Here is a 24,056-nt window from a genome sequence, read left to right as displayed (position 1 = left end):
AGGATCGAGGGAAAGATGAACGGAGCAAAGTACAGAGAGATCCTTGATGAAAACCTGCTCCAGAGCGTTCTGGACCTCAGGCTGCGGCGGAGGTTCACCTTCCAACAGGACAACGACCCTAAGCACACAGCCAAGACAACTCAGGAGTGGCTTCGTGACAAGTCTGTGAATGTCCTTGAGTGGCTCAGCCAGAGACATGACTTGAACCCGATCGAACATGTCTGGAGGGACCTGAACATAGCTGTGCATCGGCGCTCCCCATCCAACCTGACAGGGCTTGAGAGGATCTGCAGAGAAGAATGGGAGAAATTATCCAAATACAGGTGTGCCAAGCTTGTAGTGTCATACCCAAGAAGACTTGAGGCTGTAATCGCTGCCAACGGTGCCTCAACAAAGTACTGAGTAAAGGGTCTGAATAATTATGTAAATGTGATATTTCAGTTATTTCTTCTTAATTATTTTGCAAAAAATTCTAAACACCTGTCTTTGCTTTTTTATTATGGGGTATTGTGTGTAGATAGATGATTAAAAAAATGAATTTAATCAATTTTAAAATAGGGCTGTAACGTAACAAAATGTGGAAAAGGTGAAGGGGTCTGAATACTTTCTGAATGCACTTTGAATGAGTACTTCATATCAGTATTCACCAAGAAGAATAACATTGAGTATAGTGGCATCATGGAGGGGAATGTTATTCTTCTATAAGGAAAGAAGAAGTGTCGGGTCTCATCATATCATATCATATATATACAGTCGGAAACAGGCCTTTTCGGCCCTCCAAGTCCGTGCCGCCCAGTGATCCCCGTACATTAACACTATCCTACACCCACTAGGGACAATTTTTACATTTACCCAGCCAATTAACCTACATACCTGTACGTCTTTGGAGTGTGGGAGGAAACCGAAGATCTCGGAGAAAACCCACGCAGGTCACGGGGAGAACGTACAAACTCCTTACAGTGCAGCACCCGTAGTCAGGATCGAACCTGAGTCTCCGGCGCTGCATTCGCTGTAAAGCAGCAACTCTACCGCTGCGCTACAGCCCTTGGGCCCACAACATTTGTGTCTAACGTGAAGCCACGACAATCTTTTATCTATCTGCATGCAGTCCACATCCCCCCCATTCCCTGCATATCCATATGCCTATCCAAAAGTGTCTTTAATGCCATTATTATATCTGCCTCAACCACCAACTCCGTGGTAGAGGGGTGTGTTTCAGTCTGGAAGTATGTGACCAGTGGTGTTCTGCAAGAAGCAGTGCTGGCCTCTGTTGCTTGGTTTATAAATGTTTTGGATGAAAATATAGATAGGCTGATTAAGTTTGCAAATGACATAAAACTTGGCAGAGTTGCAGATATTGAAGAAGGTTGTCAAAATGTGCAGCTTGATATAGATCAGTTGGAAATATGGGTGGGTAGAGTTTAATTAGACCAAGTATGAGGTGTAGTATTTGGGGGGATTAAATGTAAACATTTAGGAGCTTTAATGTATAGAGATCTTGTGATGCAAGCCCACAGTTCCCTGAAAGTGGCAACACAAGTGGATAGGGTAGTAAAGAAGGTGGATGGCATGCTTGCTGCCTTTGGTCAGGATATTGAGTATAAAAGTTGGGAAATATCTGTACAAAACTTTGGTTAGGCCACATTATGGCAGTTCTGGTCATTGCTGTACAGGAAAGATGTGGAGGCTTTGGAGAGTATGCAGAAAAGGTTCACCTGGATCCTTCCTGAATTAGAGAGTATTAGCTGCAAGGAAAGGCTGGACAAATTTAGATTGTTTTCTCACAAGCGTCAGAGACTGATCGGCGACTTGATGGAACTGTATAAAATTGAGAGGCATAAATAGGGTGTATAATGTTTTTCCCAGAGTGGAAGTGTCAAATACCAGAACACATAGCTTTAAGGTAAAGAAGATGTATTTTACAGAGTATCAGGTGCCTGGAATGTACTGCCAGTGGTTGTGGTGGAAGCAAATATGATAGCAATGTTTGAGAGGCACTTCGCCAGGCACTTGAGTTGACAGGGAATGAAGGAATATTGAATGCGTGCAAACAGATGGGATCATGGTCTGAAGGGCCTATTCCTGTTCTGTGCTGGGCTGCAGTTCTATGGAGAAAGCAGTTCATCTCCTTGTTGGTTCCATGGCATTTTGCCCCAGGAAACTATCTTGAATGCATTCAGTGAAGCTATGTCCCAACTACTTTTGCCAGTTTCACTTTTTCAGTCTACATGCAGATGAAAGCCTTGCCCCATTTCCATTTAATTGCTGCCAGTTTTACCAGAATATATTTCTTGGTTAATATTCTTTCCAACTGTAATGTTATATTAGGGGTTGCACAGTGGCACAGCTGGTGAAGCTGCTACCTCACGGCACCAGAGACCTGGATTTGATCTTGACGTTGGGTGCTGCCTGTGTGAAGTTTGCACATTCTCCCTGTGTCCGTGTGGACTTGCTTGCTATTCGTTCAGGCCCAGATCATCTCTCTGGTCATTGTTATTATCAAAGCTACCCCACACCACTTCCTTTTTGGATATGCTTTCCAAATCTGGGAATACTTTTTGCATTTGCTGGTCACCATGGAACTGCGGCTTGGTCAAATGTATTTATCATTATTCTTGTAATTAGCTTGTCTAACCTGTCACTGATAGAAAATGGGTTAAGATGCAGTCAGAATTACAAATTAGAGATTTGGTCTTGATCTTTCCCCTTCAATGTATTACAACTTGAACTGTTCTCTACTCCAAGCTCTTTCCAGAACACAGATATGCACTGTCAGAAATCTAAGGTAAGAATCACTGGTCCAACCACATGTTTAACTAAGACTTGCAATCTATCTTGTGTGGATAGACTTCATTGTTCAAAAGGTTTTGATGTATGTGCTTTTCTTGTTGGTAAGACTTTTAGTCAGTGTATAATCAAATAATCTCAACAGTTTAGTATTAAGAGAATGTTAAGGGCATATTTAAAATGCTATCTGTGATGTAATGTTAAATTACAGCTTTTTCTGTCTGCCTAGGAGGAAGTAAAAGATCCCATGGTGTTGTTTAAAGATCAGTGAGTTTTCATGGTGGCCTTGCTAACATTTGTCCGTAAATTAACCACGATAAACAGATGTTCTGGATTTTTTTTCTATCCTGTTTGTGTAACCTATACTCCACTTACTTCCGTCAGTATCATAAATAAGTGACTGCATTTCATTTGAAAACTAACCCATAGGTGGTAAAATGCAAGCCTGCTTCACTTGCTTCTCAGCAAATGCTTTATTAGAAAGTTACAGGTTTTCCATTAGTTCTATTTCCATTTGTTCTATTTGCATGCCTGTCTATTGTTTATTTCTTGATCAAAGTTTACAAGTTTCTGCCCCAGTGCTTTGCAAATTGATTTTTTTTTAACAATCCTTGTTCTACACAGAATTATTAATTTATATAATCCAGATTAGACTTTATGGCCGATTAAGTCTATGCTTGAGTAGATCAGATATAATTAATGAAAATCCAAAAAACTGCAGATGCTGGAAAACTCAAATAAAAAAGGAAAATGCTGAATTAGTTTAGTTTATTGTCCTGTGTACCAAGGTACAGTGAAAAGCTTTTTTGGTTGTGTTCTATCCAGTCCGCGGAAAGATTACAAGCTGCCCACAGTGAACAGGAATAGGATAAAGGGAATAATGTTTAGTGCAAATCCAGTAAAGTCCAATCAAAGATAGTCCGAGGGTTTTCAATGAGGTTGATGGTAGCTCGGGACTGCTCTCTAGTTGGTGATAAGATGGTTCAGTTGCCTGATAACAGCTGGGAAAATACTGTCACTGAATCTGGAGGTGTGCGTTTTCACACTTCTGTACCTCTTGCCTGATTGGAGAGGGAAGAAGAGCGAGTTTCTGGCATGAGACTAGTCCTTGATTATGCTGGTGGCCTTGCCAGGGAGTCAATTAAAAAAATCAGCAGCACAGGCAGCATCTGTGGAAGGAGAAACAATTTAACGTTTCAGATGGCATCTCTTCATCAGACTTAATAGCAGAACTGAGGAAGCAAAAATAACAGATCAAATGAAGAGACCCAGACCTAAAACTTCAATTATTTATTTAATCTCTTTTCAGTCTTTTTCAGCCTTTTCTGTAACAAATATAATCAAATTTCCTTCCTTTTCCCCATGTTTGTATGGCTTTCTCTGCTTCAATTTTTTTTATCAGTTCTTTATTTGATAATATATGGGTCTGCCTCAGATACTCCAAATGACAAAAGGGGACTTGATGATTCAACAACCCTAAATTAAATAAAATTATCCTTGATTTTAATTTTGTTTGAACACTACACAACACTAACCTCAGCAAATGTGAACTTCGATGAATTGTATTTGGTTGATCTAAGATCTTCACTTGTATTACGGTTATTAATTTATTGCATGTTTAACAATTATAGTATATTATCTTTGTGTATTGTGTTTATGGGCTTGTTAAGATGCTGCAAATAATAATTTATTTGTTCTGTTGTCAGTACATCTGACAACTAAACACTCCCTTGACTCTTGTCTTGACTTACTGTTACACCAACAACAATTCTCAGCCAAAGCAAATGGTCATTACCATTTCTTCTTTAAAAAAAATTCTCCATGACATACGGTAATCACTAAACTTCATTTTAGCCCTATTCGTTGCAAGAATTTTTTAAGTATCTTAGAATGTTCTGCCTAGTACACCAGGTTTGTCAACGTTCATGGAGAGAAAGAAACAGATTAACCTTTCAGACAGCATATTGTTGAACTGAAAGATAAGTATTTCAATAGATTTTTTTAAAAAAGAGGCTGTTGCATTTTCATTTGATTTATTACACGTTTATAAAAACATTAAATGATCTTACACGAACTCTGAATCTTTAAAATGACTTTGGATTATATTATTTGCCTCTTTTTTAGCTTTCAGAATTTTGCTAAAATACTGTATTTTGGTCTACATTTTCAGTAAGAGCATAATAAATATCCAAAATAATATCTAGTTTTCCTAATTGCATTTTCCTAATTGCATCTCACATCCTTTTTAATTTTGGATCCAGTATTTGCATACTTTGCATGTCTGTACATCATTAAAAGCTGGAAATGCTTTGGGTTTAGTTATGTTCAACAATTGGCTCAATAGGCCCACAATTCCATCTCTTCAGAAATTCAGAGAAATCTGTTGACTAGTTGTTTTTAGAGAAGAGTTACCTATTGGAATGTAGAACATTGGAGCATCAAGGTTTTTAAAATTTTATAGTGGATGCAACTAAATTGCACTGGCCTAGCACACGAGTGAAATGACAATTGCAGGTTTCTGCTAAATGGTAACCTTGCGGTGACAATCTATTTAGAGTAAGCCAAATACAATGAGTGTCTCCTTGTTTTGAATTTTTTAATCGGCTGATATTTTGCCAATCTGATCAGTGCAAATAGCATTCATTCCTGTGGATTAAAATGCTGTTGTTTATGTTGAATAGCAGTCTGGCAGACTGCACCATATGGCAATTTAATCTTCGGTTGGCCATACAAAAACAGATCTTGAGCAGGATGTTAGTGTTTTCTGCAGGTTTGGACTTCTGGTGATTGGTATTACCTTTTTATGAGTAGTGCCAGTTTATTTTCTGTTTTGGGCATAGCCGCTGGGCATGTAAGAGTAATGAATTACTTTCATCCTTCATTTGATGATACATTAAGGAGGACATGAATGAACAGAAGTTGCTCATTAACAGTGAAAATTCCAGGAAGCAGATGTTTTATTAATTAATGTTTTGGAACCCATAATAATGCGTTTCATCAGTTGAGTGAATATGTGGTACAAATTTTTAGTTTTGGAGTTATTTTATGAATTACTATCCTTAAAAAAAATATTGATTTTAGAAGCACGAGTGCATGAGACAGTTATTTAATCCAGGAGATTTTTACAGAATTCCATTGCTCTTGGTTCTTTAAAAAAAATTGGATATACTTTTGATCTGCACGTTGCTTTCAGGGTAGATATTTTTTCTATTTGGATCTCTCAATTTCTTTTACTCGGGCTTTATTTGAGAAATTAGCCCATTATTAGTATATACAGCAGCTGATCGAAAGAAAGCCTGTTTCAGGCCAACCACTTTGAGATTTACATGACCTCAAAATTGGATAATTCATTATTAAAACTGGTATATTAATGGAATACAATTACTGCATGTTGTCAAACTTCCTACTGTTTTGGGGAAATGATAGTTTTTGAAATTCAGCCTTTAACCACCCGGCACAGTGGCGCAGTGGTAGATTTGCTGCCTTGCAGCGTCAGAGACCCAGGTTCGATCTTGACTACGGGTGCTGTTCTGTACGGAGTTTGTACATTCTCCCCGTGACCTCCGAGTTGTCTTCCGAGATCTTCAGTTTCCTCCCACACTCCAAAGACATACAGGTTTGTAGGTTAATTGGCTTTGGTATAAGTGTAAGTTGTCCCTAGTGTGTGTAGGATAGTGTTAATGTGCAGGGATCGCTGGTCAGTGCAGACTCGGGCCGAATGGCCTGTTTCCGAGCTTTATCTCTAAACTAAACATATGACTTTAACATAGCTGATGGAATATCACTCCAAATAATACTGAATTATGATTTTGTTTAAGTTGATGCACAGACAGCATGGGAAGACAATGGTTTATTTGTTATCAACTTTGGATGATTGGCTTGTTTATGCTTAAGTTGCAGAATGGATCTTGCAGATTTGCAATCAGCACACTAAAGTGCAAGTTTAAACATAAGAGGTTAGATGCTGAAATTATCAGATAGTCAAAATAAAATTCAATGTTCACAGATAGCTGGATTTCATTGGTCAACATAAACGTACACAAACCTTTGCTCAACAACTGAAAATAAATTCATCTGATTTCACACATCAAGTTTACATGCTTATTTTTCATACTAAATGATGGCTTTTTCATGGCTAAACCTTTTTTGGCTTAAGTTTCTTATATGACTGAAAATGGGAAAGTATTAATGCAGATTATTTCCACTCCCATCAAGATCGCAGTTTGATTTCAGAGGTAAAGGGACAAATACAACTGAGTCTGAATATGCTTTCATTATAAGATTTTAGTTGTATGTAGTTTCATCTGTTTTTTTCATTCTTCTATCGTGTTGGACTGAGTCGATGACTTCCAGTCATTTGCCATTTACTTTAATTCATAAGATGAACATGGACTGTTTGCAGACTTCTTGCCAGCCCCCCTTTGTTCCATAACCTAGTGCTTCAATTTCTCTGAACCATTGGGAAAGTTGGCACTATTATTTCTGAAAGGTTAATAACCTCATTCAATGTGCTATTTAAAAAAATCATTGCAGAAGGCTGGCCGAGGTGGGAGAGCGGTTCTATACTTGACCAGGGCCACCTCTGCCACATTTGGAGAACACCCAGAACACATTGATGATCTTTTTGAAGCTCATTGCTGTTAAGTTATTCAAAAAGATTAACAATTAAAACTAAATAATGAAAAAAGTTCAATTAAGTTTAAATGACAGGTGCTCTACAGCTTACAAATGCTCGACTTACGTCCTGCCTTTAAATACGAGTGAGCGTTTCGGAGACTAATGGGATGGAATTTGTGGATTCTGCAGGAATGCAGGTATCTACTGCCGTCTGGGAACTTGGTTCGTGTCCGGCATTTTCAATGTAAACTGTTTGGATTACGAACAGTTCGCAAGGATGGAACCATGCTGTAACCTGGAGGACCTAAAAGTCATAAAATAATAAGTAATTCAAAATAAGAATATGTAAACCAATGAATCACCAACATTTTTTTCCACAGGGTCTCTAAATCTGTTCACAAGTTGGCTTGTGCTAATCGGTCATGGCGGGCATACAGCTGAGGGGACAGGACGGCTGAGGGATGAGATGACTGCCAAGTGATCCAAGATCTCAGCTCAGCACATCATAGTTCTGGCCCTGGCCTTGCTGGTGAGTCTAGCACTGGACCACCAGCTGGCCCCCACTCATGTACTTCAGTACAGAATGGAAGTTGAATGGGAGTTGAACAGAAAGCAAGAGCTGGCTTGCATTTTCTGTGTGGAGTTACAGCAAAAAGTAAATACAATTTGGCTTGATGACAAAATGGAAAATCTTTGGTGCGCGGCCAGCAGCTATGCTTTATTAAACATTGCTTTATTTTGTGTCTAAGGCTAGCTTTTAAAAGGTATAAACTTGTAAAAGATCTTAAAGTATGTTCCATGGTTGTGATAGAATATATTATGGTGGGAGTAAATAAGAGAAGATTCACCTCTTTAACTGTTGTGTAGCTACATTCATAGAGTTTTCCCTATAAATAAATTAAGATAACCTCCCTTTTATGATTTACATGTATTGTACTTGCCATTTTATACATTTTCTGATTCAGAATTGTAACTTAGATTTTACGAACTTGGAAGTTTAGTTTTCCCTACTTGACATAACAAATGTTTCAAAACGTAACAGCATAATTATTATCTGGAGGTTTAGGCAGCTATTATCAGCTCCATCATGCTTAATCTCCATCCATACACAGTCTATCTGACTCAGATGTCGTTTCTGGTTGGGGAAAAAGAGCATGAATAAGTTCCTGAGTTTAAACTGGGTTTGTTTAGCATAAACATTTCTTTGACAGTGGAACACGAAGGAGGACAAAAACAGCCAAATGTTATAAAAGGAAGGAAGCTAGGCGTGTGGAAAGGTTAATTAAACAAAACCAGGGTGGAGAGAGGAATGGAAATTGATGGAGTTTGCAAGGCACCAAGCATGAACTTTTTGATCCTTTAATCTTTTAGAATGTGTTTTTTGTGTGGGAAAGTGACAGCAAAATCAAAGATCAAAACAGAAACAAAATTATAAATCTTATAATGGTGAACACCCATTTTATTTTAAGCTCTGTATTTTTGTAATTTGTGACAAAGTATTAACACTTTCAAATTTATTTTCCTTATTGTCTTTGAAAACTTTTTTTTCTCCTTCAGTCCACAACAATATTTTGGCAAAGTACTAATATAAACAGTCTTAAATACACCTACAAGTGAAGCCTGTTTAATAATCCCCATGGAGTAACACAGTGATAATTATGCCTGTTGGACCAATGACTGCTCTTTGAAAATATTACTCAATTAATCCCAATTCCTCGCCGTTTGCCTATGGGCCTGTAAATTATTCTTGTTCCCTTCTAAAAGACAAATCCCTTCAAGATTTGAACAGCTTCCTTTGAATCTCTCTTTAACCTTTTCTGTATTAATGAGGCCAGTTGTTCTTGTGTAACTGAAGGTCTTGATCACACAATAATTTGTATAAATACTTGGACTTGTTAGAAGGTGGTGCCCAGATTTAGCAGCAACAGTCGGTGAACAAGAGATCAGTCCTTTATAAAGGCTTGACAAAGAATGACTTAACTTGTGGCATCGGTAGCTGAATCATAACATGAGGGAGATGACAGGTTTGAACGCCTGTCGGTGGTGCATCATCAACAATAGCCAGGATAATGTGGTTATTGTCATCTGCCTCAACTACTTTCGCTGGCAGTGTAGGAAGGAACTGCAGATGCTGATTTAAACCAAAGCTAGCATCTCTGGAGAGAAGGAATGGGTGACGTTTCAGGTCCAGACCCTTCTTCAGACTGAAGAGGTGCTGCCTGTCCCGCTGAGTTACTCCAGCTTTTTGTGTCTATCTAGAGCCATTAAACTCCCTGGTATATCCTCCAGATGAATGTGAAATATCCAGTGATTCAAACATCTGTGTGGGTGAAGTCATTCTTTAAAGAAGGATCTCGACCCAAGACGTCACCCATTCCTTCTCTACAGAGATGCTGCCTGTCCCGCTGAGTTACTCCCGCACTTTGTGTCTACCTTCGATTTAAACTAGCATCTGCACTTCTTTCCTACACACACTGCCTGTCCCGCTGAGTTACTGCAGAATTACATGTCTATCTACCTTCACTGGCAACATGTTAAATAATGGCTGTATTTCTGTTTACCACAATTTCCCATTTTCTGCTTGTAGCTGCAAACCACAATTCTAGTCTAGTTCTATTTTTGTTTTTATACTTGAACAAATCAATCATTCTTGACTCACATATTTGGTCATTCATTTGATAAACATGCTTGCATTCACAGTGAAACGTGTTTTTTTAATTTGCAAATGACACAACACTGTTTAAATAACCATGTTTCTTTTGTTCATATCAACTTTTCCAATGGACAAAATCAGGATCGGGACAAGCAGTGTTAAAATCAATAGTTGCTAAAATCCTCCCCCTGGAACCTGCAAAATAATGGAACAATTAAAGAGAATTTGAGGGACATGTTTTAATGCAGTGAGTCTATTGCTTCATGTCTGCAATGTGATAGTGGGATAGGATAAAATCACTATGTTGAAGCTACATTTGGGAAGACACTAACATAGGCAAGGCATAGAAGGGAATAGTCTAATTGGGGTTGGGGGGGTGGAGGGGAGGGGAAAGGTTAGCATGGATGTGGTGGGTCTGTGCAAATCCGTCTTTTATGGAAATTTGACAGGAAGACTTTAAAAGTTTTATTCTGTATCTCCATCTAGAGGACTTTATTTGTTTTGCAATTATCTGTTCCAATATAGATAACTTGGTCCATTTCTGTGACCAATGTGCTTACTTTGAAATATATTTTCACTTTCCTATTGCTTCATGTTCACATCATGGAGCTTTGAGTTTGAATTTTGTTTATTGGTAGCTCACCTTATAAATAAGTAATATTCTCGGGTTAGCCAGTAAGCATGTACAGAGGGCAATGGGAGAAAAATCATTGTCTTCTGTCGTCCCCAATTAAATGTCCAGAATAGGAAAAAAGGGTGTAGATTTGAATTATGTTCTATGTTCAAGTGGAATTCTTTTTAATCCTGAATCCTAACAATACAGTTATCAAAACTTACAAAGCACGAGCAATTTTTTTAATTGAATATTCAAATAGGTTCAGTCACCAATATTTTTTATTTTATTATTAGATAGGTGTTGCATGTTGTATTAAATTAAATTGCAGATGGACAAATTGCTTTTTCATTCCATATAAATGTCAACTGAATATCAAATTTTTTTAATCCAATTTTTTCATTGAAATGAATAACAATTTAATCAAAATACCATCTCTTTAAGGTTCTGCTTATTGGTAATAAATCTCCCTGATTTAGAAAGAACTACAATTACAGCATTGAAGTAGAAGAAAATGTAACCATCATCTCATTTGAGCGGGTTGCCTGAGAGTGGGGTGGGTGAAAAGAATATGTAATTTACGATGGCCAATAAATGATGAAATCTGTCATTGCCATCTGCTTATGGCATCTTTTGAAGACAATAAATGAGTTATTAATTTGAGTACCGGCCAGTATACTTCTTCCCTCCTGCATCAATGACAAAGTGGATTATCTGCCTCATTAATTAATTTGCATTCATATCTCTATGTTGTGTGAAAATTGTCTGCTGCCTCTGCTTGTGTAGCTGACTAGGCATCAGTGACACCCAGCTGGCAGTGCCATGGAGAACCGTTGGTAACCTGTAGTGTGTTCCAGACTTCAGTGCCTGCACAGCGCAAAGGTACAGAATGTGTTGGAGGTCAGATGTGCTCACATCCAGTCTCTCACTCTGTCCCAAATGGAGTATTATGTTCAAGAATGTTATGTAACTTCATGGAAAAGCAAAATTCCCCAGATGGACACACAGTGCTGGAGTAACTCAGCAGGGCAGGCAGCATCTCTGGAGAATAGAGATAGGTGACGTTTTGGGTCAGGCCACTTCTTCAGACTGATTGAAGTGGTCATTCTGGTGCAGTACCTCTCCTGCTATTAATATCTGCTGCACGATAAAAATATATCGCTATTCAAATTGATGTTTTGTCATGAATTGCTGGTTGGATAATTCGTTTTGATCTATTATTCAAAACTTTGTTTTAATCAACTTGCTGCAAACCTGCATCAAAAAGAAGCCCTGCATATACATTTTGCATCCTGGAGTAACTCAGCGGGTCAGGAGAACATGATAGGTAACATTTCGAGTCAAGATCTTTCTTCACACTGATTGTAGGAGTGTGTGTGTGTGGGGGGAGGAAGCTGGAAAAGGTGAGAGGCAGGACAAGGTGTGGTAAGTAAGAGGTTTACATAGGCGAGGGGAGTGGGGGGGTTCATAGGCAGATGGTTGGAACAATGCCAGAGATAAGAAAGAGAGCTGCAAGACAAGTGTGAAGAACTGTGGATTGCAGTGTCCGAGGGAGGAAAGTAGCAGGAGGTGGGGAGAGAGGTGGGCAGAGGAGAGAAATAGGTGAGAGGCCAGGGGAAGGGGGGGTTACCTAAAATTGGAGAAATCAATGTTCATACCCTTGGGTTGTAAACTACCCAAGCGGAACATGAGGTACTGTTCCTCCAGTTTGGGTGTGGCCTCACTCTGGCAATGGAGGAGGTCCAGGACTAGGTCAGTTTGGGAATGGGAAGGGAAGTTAAAATGTTTCAATAAATGCTCCAGATGTGGGAAATCTAAAATAAGAACAGAAAATGAAGGAAATGCTCAGCAGGTCAGGTGGTATCAGTGGAGAGCAACGGTGTGAACACTTTGTGTGGATGAACTAGCGTAGGGAGATTTTGCAACTTATTGACCTAGGGTACTCCCCATCAGGGCCCTCGGCTTTATCCCAGCCATGACTTGCACTTGGGAAGAGCCATTCACCTGAATGGAGTCAGCAAAAATAGTGACGTTCTGTGACCTTCACAAAAAAGGTTTACCAGTTTCTGTATTTCCACTGTGTATTTGGTTATACTTAACAGTGCTTTAATATATTTTAAATACATGTATTTTAAAGTAGTTTTAAGATATTTAAATCTATTTGAACTATTAACTCCCTGGTTAACTCATACCTTCCCACCCAAACCCTAGTTTCACTGTCCACCTGATTAATTTTACTGTTTGTATGCCTTGTTGTCATATTCCCCATAGCTAACGATGAACCATTCTACATTTCCTTGATCAATGACTGCCTTGACCTGTCGCTTTCACACCTTGCCCTCCCATATCTCTAGTTTCCCTCTCCCCTGCCTCTCAGTCTGAAGAAGGGTCTCTACCCAAAATGTCACCCATTCCTGCTCTCCAGTGATGTTGCCTGTCCGGCTGAGTTACTCCAGCATTTTGTGTCTACAACTATTTAAAAGTCTGATTATCTGCGACATTTAGCGGTGGAAAAGCTTTGACAAAACAAGTTGCTGAAGCTGTCAGGGCGGGGGGCCATGGCTAAGGATATGACATCAACAAATCTATTTGCAGCCACAATCTTATCAGCTCATGCAATGGCTGCTGGGCCAGTGGTTTAGAGCTGCAAGGATCAGGCTGGTTATGACTGAGAGACTCTAAAACAACCGCATCATGAAGGTTGTGTTTTGTCTATTATATGCCCTTATACACTTTGAACCAAGCCATCCTTGCTGCAAAGATTTAAATAACTGCAGAACTGAACATTTGAAATGAAAACAAAGTTATGTAGACCCTCAGCAGGTCAGATAGCAACTGTGGAAGGGGAAACAGGTCATATCGAAGACCTTCCCCAGATCTGATGAAGAAGTTTGAAGTTGAAACTTGGATTGTTTTTTTCTGGAGCATTGGAGACTGAGGAGAAGTATGTAAAATTATGAGGCATAGATAAGATAGACAGTTGGAACAGTTTTCCCAGGATGGAGATGTCAAAGACTAGAGGGCACAGCTTTCAGGAGAGAGGGGTACAATTTAAAGATTTCTGGGATTTTATTTTTGCACAGTGTGGTGAGTGTTGGGGATGGTGTTGGAGGCAGATGCAATAGTGGTATTTAAGAGGCTTTTAGATAGTCGGATGGATATGCACGGAATGGATGCATATGGATCACGTGCAAGCAAAGAAGATTAGTTTAATCTGACATAATGTTTGGTAGACATCGTGGGCCAAAGGGCCTGTTCCTGTGCTCTCCTGTTCCATGAAATGTTCACTTGTTTATTTTTTCCACATGCAAAATAACCTTGTGAGTGGATGCCACATTTTCTGGGTTTTTTTGTTATACTTCCTTTCTCTGGGTGAAGAGAAAAATGAAATCTCTTGAATAAATTGGAAAGAGAAATATCTATACAATGCTTGGTTTAAAATTCGGTGAGGACTCCATAATTGTACCTTTTTGTGTAAAAAGCAAATTTAATAGAACCATGCAGGAGTGTGTAAGATTTCCTGATTCTAGTTAAGTTTGTTACCCATCCACTCAGTTTATGCTTCATAATGATTCGAAATCCACTTCTGTGCACTGAACTTGTTTTTTCCCTGGTCCATAACTAAATGTAATTTGTCATTTCCCAAAGCAGTTAATTGGATATTTGTTCTTTTATCAAGAAATACAGCTGTTGTTTTACTTCAAATATGCTTTCTTAAGAAGATTGCAAAAATACTGCAGAAGAAAAATGTGTTAAGGGAGTTAATGTGCATGTTTGTGTTTTCAATTTAAAATTTATTTTATTAACATCCCTTTGACATTAACCGCTTTACGCACACAAACACGTTAGAGTAATTGCTGCAGATTTTCCATTATTTGAAGGAGAAAAGAAAGAAGAGGTTGAGAAAATAGATTAAAAAAGATTTGAAAATATAAAATAGATTTTAGAAATGAATATATATTTAGTTTTTTTATATCTGGACTTCATTTTACCCAAAAGGGGTTTGTTGTGTGAGAACTGAAGTGCTAGCTAATATCTCAATTGTACACCAAGTACAAAGCGACAGTACATTTCTAGATTTGATTTAGTTTCATCATAAGGGAATCAATATCTATTTGTGGGCAAGTGTAACCTTTTGGGTCAAGTGTGGATTAGGACATTCAGCACCTTTCATTCGAGGTTGCCAGGTACCAGTATGAGTGTTTAATTTTCTGTATCAGACAGCTTTTATGGGCTTTAAATTCTTGAATTCTGTGGACCCAATATTGAGACCTTGGTGATTTAAATTCAAAATTATTTCATTTGGTTGCAAGGAGATGGGGGGGAGGAAGAGGAGGAAACCTGGGCTGGATTTATATTTGGGGATGAAAGGACTGCATTGATGGACTGTGGAGTGCAGTGCCGAATAAAAGCTTTTGGGAAGAGCATTGTGATATAAATGTGCTAATGGCCAAGTCTCAGCTTCTGTGTGTTTGAGATGATATTTACATTATAAATGACATATGGGTCAAAATTCCTTTCATTTCCATAATATTTTAATAAATCCATCTTTACCATTAGGCTATCTTTGTCAGTGCAGCAGCGGGGATTGTTATGAATGTAATGATTGCAGTTAATTAGCTGAGACTGCTGAATCCTCCACAGTTTGTTTTTCTCAGAAGAGTGCACAAAATGAAATTCAAGTTGAACAAAATAAAACAGAAAATGGTGGAAAAATCGCAGTGGGTCAGGCAGCATCTGTGGAAAGAGAAACAGGTTTCAGGTTATGATTTTTTTTCATATTTGAAGTTGTATTCAAGTTTTTAAACATATTTGCTTGTTAATTTATTAGGGTCAACTCTACCTACTGGTGACGGACCAGGGCTTTCTTACGGAAGAGAGGGTGGTCTGGGAGAGTTTGCACAATGTGGATGGGGATGGAAATTTCTGTGATTCTGATTTTTATCTGAGACCTCCATCTGACCCAGAAACTGTGTACAAAGGACAGCAGGATCAAATTGATCAGGTAAGCCATGAAGTGCAGGTTTAGATATTGCAAAGCAAAGAACCGTATGTCCGAGTTAAAAACAGAAAATACTAGAAATACTCAGCAGGTCAGCAGTAATGATGAGAGACAGTAAACCTTTAGGTTGGTGACTTTTCAACATTCTGTAAATTAGTTGGTTAACAACTTGTTCTGCAGTCTGTCACTGCAATTTTTGTTTATATTTTTAAAAGTTTGGGATCTATGGTTAGACAATAGACAATAGGTGCAGGAGGAGGCCATTCGGCCCTTCGAGCCAGCACCGCCATTCAATGTGATCATGGCTGATCATTCTCAATCAGTACCCCGTTCCTGCCTTCTCCTCATACCCCCTGTGCTATCCTTAAGAGCTCTATCGAGCTCTCTCTTGAATGCATTGTGTTAACGTTTAATGTGAATTCATTTAATCTTGCATGAGCTTGAATATCTGAATCTGATAAAACTGAGGAAAGAGTTGTAATTCTGTATTGGAGCTGCCAGAAACTTTTTTATCTACCTTTCAGATGTAAACTTGGAATATTTGGTTACAATGAGTTTGGCCACTAGCATTTATTCTCATGGTAAACCATGTAGTAGTAGCTTCTTATTCTGTCTTCAATTCATTTGACCAGCATCTGTTCTTCGCATGGATCATATTGCTGCAAGCAGATGCATTTAAAGTGAGAATTTACTCATTTAAATTCAAACATATTTTGAGATACATGTCTGGCATCACATCACATGTGTTTTTGTTTCTTGCTCAAAAGTGTGTGGAACTTTTTACCAGGTTTTAGGAAAAAAACAATTTCCTCAGAACAAATTATTGTTGAAATTTCCAGAATCAAAACTGCTCATTGTGCTTTTCCTGGGAAAAAATGCTCAGTCTATTGTTATCTTATGCTTTTTCAGATTCTGTTCCTTGCCCAAAGTAAACAGAGCATTTAAAATAATACTGATGGACAGGAATATGAAAGTTTACTGAAATTTAAATTCTGGTGCGTTGTAAGATTAAAATGCATGACCACAAAATCAGAAAAAGCTTTTAATTAAAAAAAATATATTATAGTTTATAATTTGATTATCACTACTGAATATTTGCAAATCTACATTTGTAATTGGAGGGTAGTTACTGATCCCTTGTCCAGGGATTTCCTGATTGGACATTATTTCTTCTCTCAGGACTATCTGATGGCCTTGTCCTTACAGCAGGAGCAGCAAAGCCAGGATTTAACCTGGGAGCAGATACCTGAAGGGATTAGTGATCTGGAGCTGGCAAAGAAACTGCAGGAAGAAGAAGACAGGCGAGCATCCCAGTACTACCACGACCAAGAGCAAGCGGCTGCAACTCAGAGCCAGGTAATGACATTTTGCAGGTAATCAAGAAGCAAAAACACTGAAGATGCAGGAAATTGGAATTAAAAATGAAAAGTGCTGAAAATACTCAACAGAAGAGTCAGCACCTGTGGTGAGAGAACCAGGTTGACAACTTACCATTGGAAGTGATGAAAGATTACTGACCTGCTGGGTATTTACACCATGTTATATCTTTAATTTAATGTGAGTTTCACTATATAGGAAAAAAATCTCGATTGTAATCATGTGTGGTCTTTCCGCTGACTGGTTGGCACGCAACAAAAGCTTTACTCTGTACCTTGGTATACGTGACAATAAGCTAAATAAAAAATATCCTGTGACAAATGCATTGACCAGTATTGCTGCTGCTCTGGAGATCTGGGTAATGTTTGATTTCAGGTTCTAACATCAGAAGGCAAAGGGACTTTAAACCAAAAATATATAAAGATAATTACTCAGTTGATCACAGCAAATGGTGAAGGATTTAAAAACGGATCAAAATGATAAATGAATAAGGCAAGAGTAAGTAAGACGTGTGCATGGGTGTGCATCTGCAAAAATGGCGGCGCTGCCCAGCAGCTGCGGCTTACCTGCAGTCCGTTTGTCTTTTGTGTTTTTGTTGTTGTTTTTTTGTCTTAATTGTAGTGTTTAGATGTGATGTAGTGTCTTTTGTGGTTGTGTACTATGTGTGGGGGAGGGGGGGGGGGACTGTAAAATCGTCTCTTCCGAATGGTGACGCGACCTTTTTTCGTGTCTCCGTTCCCGCTGCGGCCTACCATCGGCCAAACACCTGGAGCTGGCGGCCTCCAGCTGGGACCACCTGGGCTCTGGTTTGCAGAGCCCACGGACTGTACTCACCATCTGCAGAGCTGGCTGCCTTCGGAGGCTGTGGTGGCGCTGCGAGAGCGGCTGTGACTCGCCTTCGAAGGCTCCGAAGGCTTTGGCTGCGGGCCGCGCGGATATCGGAAGCTCGCAGGCCCTGCCCTGGGTGGGGGCCGACATCGGGAGCTCCGGCAGCGGCAGCGTCTTCGCCCGCCCCGAATCGCGGGGCTTGGGTCGGCCCGCCGCGAACCTTTCACCGTCCGGCGGCGCAGCCTGAAATTGGCCGCAGGATTTCCCCCCGGCGGGGGCTTCAATGTCGGGAGCCACGACCGCCCTGACGTGCAGCGGCAGCGTCTTCGCCCGCCCCGAATCGCGGGGCTTGGGTCGGCCCGCTGTGGACCTTTCACCGTCCGGCGCGGCCTGAAACGTGGCAACTTCAACAGCCTGACCGCGGGAGAAGACGGCAGGGGAAGAGAAAAGACATTCTGGCCTTCCATCACAGTGAGGAGGTGACTGGAGGAGACTCACTGTGATGGATGTTTCTTTTTTGTTTCGTGTTGGTTCGTGATTGTGTGTGTTATTGCTTATTTTTATTGTTGGACTGTGGGTAATGGAATCTCGTCCAAAAGACATTTTTGGATGACAATAAAGGCTATTCTATTCTGGGTGGAAAACATCATCCAAGAGGTGCCATATTTTAGAGGTTTCCGGAACAAAGTAAGGGCTAGTTGGATGCATAAGGAAGTTGAGGAATCGCCTGACTCTGCTTCGACTTCCTTTATCTGTTGAAATATAATTGTTAGTTACCAGTCAATGTGACTGTTGCAATGTACCAAGCTTTTTCATTCTGTTTCTATGAACATAGACCATGGAACAGTACAGCACAAGATGTAAACATGCAGGTACAGCAGGCAGTGAAGAAAGCCTGCCCACAACGTCTGTGCCAAACATAATGCCAAGATTATCTCTAGTCTACCTCTGCGTTATCTAAATCCCTCCATTCCCTGCCTATCCATATGCCTATCCAAATGTATCTGAATGCCACTATCTATCTGCTCCACCACCAATCCTCGCAGCATGTTCCAGACACTAATCAGCATTAAAAAAAGTTGCTCCTCTCACCTTAAAGCTACGCTCCCTAGTATTTGATTTTTTCTTTCTGGAAATAAAGTTCTGACTGTCTACCCTATCTATGCCTCTCATAATTTTATATACCTCTATCAGGTCTCCCCACAACCTCTGGCATTCCAGAGCCTGTAGCTAATATCCCTTAATCCAGCCAGCATTCTGGTAAACCTCTGCTGCACCCTTTCCAAAGCCTCCACATCCTTCCTGTAATGGGGTGACCAGAACTGCATGCAATATTCCAAATAGATTTGAGATCGTCCAAATTTTGCTGCCCATGTTCTAACTTGCATGCTCTCGCTCTCTTCTCTTGCTGTTCCCCATTTGTGTACTCAAAACCATCGTTTTACCACTCCCCCCACTCCATCACATCACTGCCTACCCTGTTCTCCTGACCAGCTCCTAACCAGTGCTTCCTGAACACCCTGTGCTAACCCCCCCCCCCCCCCGGCCCAATGCCCCTTACCTACCCGTGCCACCTGACATCTCTAGGCTCCCTGATCTATTCCAACTCCCTCAGAATCTATGGATTTTTAATCACCCGATGGAAACCTGGGCAGTGGAATTTTTTTCTTTAACCTCTGCATCTGTCTGTTTTTCTTGGCTTCTTCCAGTCTCTACTAAAAGCCTGCTATGTGCAAGCATTTGGTCATCTGCTTCAACCTCTCTTTACAGAGTCTAACCTCAACTTGAATTTGATACCCCCCTTCCATTGATTCCATCTAGACTTCATGCTGCCTTAGCAAAGGCTCCAGCATAATCAAAAACCAGTCTCACCCCAGTCACTCCCCCCTCCCATCAAGCAAGAGGTACAGAAGTTTGAAAACACATACCCATGTCTATTTCCAGATTCAGGACCAGTTTCTTCCCAACTGTTATCAGGCAACTAAACCGTCCTCTCACCAACTAGAAAGCGGCCCTGACCTCCCATCTACTTCCTTGGAGACCTTCGAATTATCTTTAATCAGGCTTTACTAGACTTTATCTTGCACTAAACACTATATATTTTATCCTGTATCTGTAGACTGTGGAATAGCTTGATTGTAATCACGTATAATCTTTTCGCTGACTGGATAGCTTGCAACCAAAAGCTTTTCACTGTACATCGGCATATGTGACAATAATAAACTAAACTAAGATAGTGATCCCGTGCACGGCATTGGGTTGCTTCACAGTGTTAATGGTTGGTTAATGCAGAATGGCAAGTTAATATGAGAACGTGGTTCTTTTGCTTAAATAGAGTATCTCAAATTGATGAAAGATCGACTGTGCTTGATTGTACTTAGAAACAAGAAAATAGGTGCAGGGGGAGGCCATCTGGCCCTTCGAGCCAGCACCGTCATTCATTGTGATCATGGTTGATCATTCACAATCAGTAACCCATGCCTGCCTTCTCCCCATACCCCTTGATTCCGCTATCCCCTCGAGTTCTATCCAACTCTCTTTTAAATTCATCCAGTGAATTGGCCTCCACTGCTTTCTGTGGCAGAGAATTCCACAAATTCACAACTCTCTGGTGTACCTGCATGTTTACTTTCAGTGATTGGTGTACAAGGACACCCAGGTATTGTTGCACTTCCCTTTTTTCCTAATCTGACACCATTGAAATAATAATCTGCCTCCTTGTTCTTGCAGCCAAAGTGGATAACCTCACATTTATCTACATTATATTGCATCTGCCATGCATCTGCCCACTCACTCAACCTGTCCAAGTCACCCTGCAACCTCCTAGCATCCACTTTGCAGTTCACACTGCCACCCAGCTTTGTTTCATCAGCAAATTTGCTAGTGTCACTTTTAATTCTATCATCTAAATCATTAATATATATTGTAAATAACCGAGCCTTGCGGCACTCCACTCGTCACTGCCTGCCATTCTGACAGGGACCCGTTTATTCCTACTCTTTGTTTCCTGTCTGCCAACCAATTATCTATCCATGTCAATACCCTACCCCCAATACCATGTGCTCTAATTTTTCCCACTGATCTCCAGCGTGGGGCCTTATCAAAGGTTTTCTGAAAGTCCAGATACACTACATCCACTGGCTCTCCTTCGTCCATTTTACTTGTCACATCCTCAAAAAATTCCAGAAGATTAGTCAAGCAGTATTTCCCCTTCATAAATCCGTGCTGAGTTGGACCAATCCTTTTACTGCTATCCAAATGCGATGTTATTATTTCTTTAATAATTGACAAATGAAGATTTCAAGCAAGAAAGCTTTGATCCCAGGCCTTTCACCTTTATTACTGAACCAGCCACTAGAGGGCAACTATAAACATCTGAGACTGTTCATTTTGCTTCCATATCTTTAAGTTTGTAATATGCTGACCCAGTCGAATTAGCAGGAATTTAGAAATCTCAAGGATCTGCTGAATTTACTTTATTTGTTCATAAGTGAACCGTGATGCACCATAATAAGTATTATGAGTATTCTGGACAATTATATTTGTACTTGTGTAGATTAGAAAGCAATCCAGCTTTTTAATCTGCATAAAGATTTAAATTTCCGGTATGTTGAATTAAAATACATTCTGCTCCTCTTTGTTACTATTCACAAACTAAAATATCATTGAGTAGGCAAAGAAAATTGATTATTTGATTTAGTTTAAAGATACAGGATGGAAATAGGCCCTTTGGGCCCATCATGTCAACGCTGAACATCGATCAATCACATTAGTTCTATATTATCCCACTTTCTCATCCACACCGGATATATTCGAAGCAAGGTATGGAAATGAATTAACCTCCAAACCCATATATCTTTGGGATATGGGAGGAAACTTGAGCATGCGGTCACAGGGAGCACGAACAAACTCCACATGGACAGCATCCAAGTGCTCTGGCGCTGTGTGGCAGCAGCCCGACCAGCTGTTCCACTGGATTGTGAGAGCAATCTTTATCCACCTATAGCAAGTGGTTCTAACTTGCAATACTTCTCACCGGTACTGATTTTGGATTTTGCCAGGACTACTCGACTGCCCCTCATTGGACCTGACACGAGCAAAAGAGCTGAGATCTGGAGCTGAGCTGATTGCAATGGCTCTTGAAAACATGGCAGCACCTGGAGATCACCATTGTCCAAGTAGACCAGTCACAGAACTCCACAAGAGCCAACCAGACTTGAGTGGCTTGTAGTGAATTAACTAACCTCCTGACTATTTGCCAAACACGCGTCTTCAAACGCCATTTTGATTGTGAGGTTGTCCACGTCGTCCTCAATGATCTAATTATCTACAAAGTCCAGTTGAATTAGTTATTTTTGCCAGATCAGCAAGAAGTGTGGTGGATTGTTCAAGAATAGATTGAACTCTGACTGTTGGTTGAAATTTGTCAGTGTGTTAAATGACCAGTTCCCTTCCAGCAGTGAGCTCTTGTGTTATTTAGCAGCTTTTACTTCATATGAATGTTTTTTTTCTAACATTCCAGGAAGGGCAGCAATCACAGGCAGTGGCGGCAACAGCAGCAGCTGGAAAACAGCCGGGTGGCACGGAACGGAAGCAGCGCAAGGAAGCAAAAGAGAAAGAAAAGGACAAGTGTATTCTCTTATGATGGGGACGGAATTTTACCAGAAACTAAATGCGTAACCCTTAAAAGAATCCAGTGATATGCCGTCTGTGCCTGATCCTTGTTTGTATTTTGAGAAGTGAAAGGATGACTTCTTTGATAGTCGGCCAAACTCTGTCTGTTGCACAATGCACTATATTCACAAGGGAGTTTCTACGGTGTTGATTGATGCAGTTACATTTAATTTGACATAAATCATTGTTTAAAACATGCAAAAAGCACCTTTACATGTAACAGTAAAATCACCATGCCTCTTCTCAATATTTTGCATCAATTAATGCAATCAGCTAATAAGCTATTCGGGATAATACTGCCTCTGTTTTGCTATAGGACAATGATTGGCAGTTTTGTGGTTGGTTTAGATTTCATTCTCTGCTTACAATAAGAGAATATAGAATATTTTAGTTTTCCTTGATTGCTCCTAGAATCAAGCTCATAGGGAGAAAAAGGCAAAACACTTATAGAAGGTCATTCATATTAGAGATTGTTTTAAGATGCTAACACAAACTCTGCCGGTGTACAAATGTAGCACTGGACAATCTTTTCTAAAGGGGATGTAATTTTTTTTGTACGAGCCATAATGGGGAATGCAAGGAGAGAGTCAATATTTGTCAGTCATGGTCTCTCTTGCTTCAAGTTTTCTTTATCCGAATGTGCTACATTTTGCATGGTTTTAAAATCGTTCCAACAGAAGTCACTCCAGGGAAATGTGTAAAAATAGATATTCAACATGTAAAATATCAGTAATTTTTTTTAAAAACAAGTGATTAAGATATTCTTTTGACCAAATATACTTCCTGACAATTGAGAAAATAGTTTCCAGTTGGCTTGGAGACAATAGGGGTCTTGCTAGAATAAAAAAGTTACAAGTACTTCTCCATGATTGATCTCTTTAATCAGTAAAAGCAGTACTATATTCACCTTTAGTGATTACCATTTTGTTTCTGAATTCCTTAATGCTGAATAATTTACCCAATCATTGTTATCTTTTAACTTCATTTATACCTTCAAGTTTATTTGGTCAAATATTGTCAATGATGTAGACGGTAGCAAAGTTATTTTTCTCAAGGGGACCAATATTTAGAAATGAGAGGGGGGGGGGGGGATTTTAAAACATTTTGGAAGAAGCCAAATAACTTTGGTATTGTCATACATGTTTTTTTGTATAATTTAAACACTTTTTCTTTGGTATGATGGTAAGCTGTTCCAAATACAGTGCCCTCCATAATGTTTGGGACAAAGACCCATCATTTATTTATTTGCTTCTGTACTCCACAATTTGAGATTTGTAATAGAAAAAAATTACATGTGGTTAAAGTGCACATTGTCAAATTTTAATAAAGGCCATCTTTATACATTTTGGTTTCACAATGTAGAAATTACAGCAGTGTTTATACATCGTCCCCCCATTTCAGGGCACCATAATGTTTGGGACACAGCAATGTCATGTAAATGAAAGTAGTCATGTTTAGTATTTTGTTGCATATCCTTTGCACGCGATGACTGCTTGAAGTCTACG

General features: G+C 39.7%; 1 protein-coding gene across 2 annotated transcripts in view; it reads left to right on the top strand.

Annotated features, from left to right (window-relative positions):
- Window positions 1-23,629, top strand: part of mindy2 (MINDY lysine 48 deubiquitinase 2) — a 51,080-nt gene extending 27,451 nt beyond the window's left edge. Inside the window, exons 7-9 of one of the 2 annotated variants that reach the window (XM_078427325.1) lie at window positions 15,502-15,675; window positions 16,879-17,028; window positions 22,400-23,629. In XM_078427325.1, the coding sequence (XP_078283451.1) occupies window positions 15,502-15,675; window positions 16,879-17,028; window positions 22,400-22,522 (447 nt within the window). In that variant the 3' untranslated portion in view covers window positions 22,523-23,629. Of the gene's footprint in view, window positions 1-15,501; window positions 15,676-16,851; window positions 17,029-22,399 lie in introns of both variants that reach the window. The other variant, XM_078427324.1, reaches the window with a different exon arrangement.
- Window positions 23,630-24,056: the final 427 nt, after the last annotated feature.

Source organism: Rhinoraja longicauda, chromosome 33 (assembly GCF_053455715.1).
Source record: "Rhinoraja longicauda isolate Sanriku21f chromosome 33, sRhiLon1.1, whole genome shotgun sequence".
Taxonomy (NCBI): domain Eukaryota; kingdom Metazoa; phylum Chordata; class Chondrichthyes; order Rajiformes; family Arhynchobatidae; genus Rhinoraja; species Rhinoraja longicauda.
Note: the sequence above shows the minus strand (reverse complement) of the source record. Positions and strands in the feature narration are given on the sequence as shown.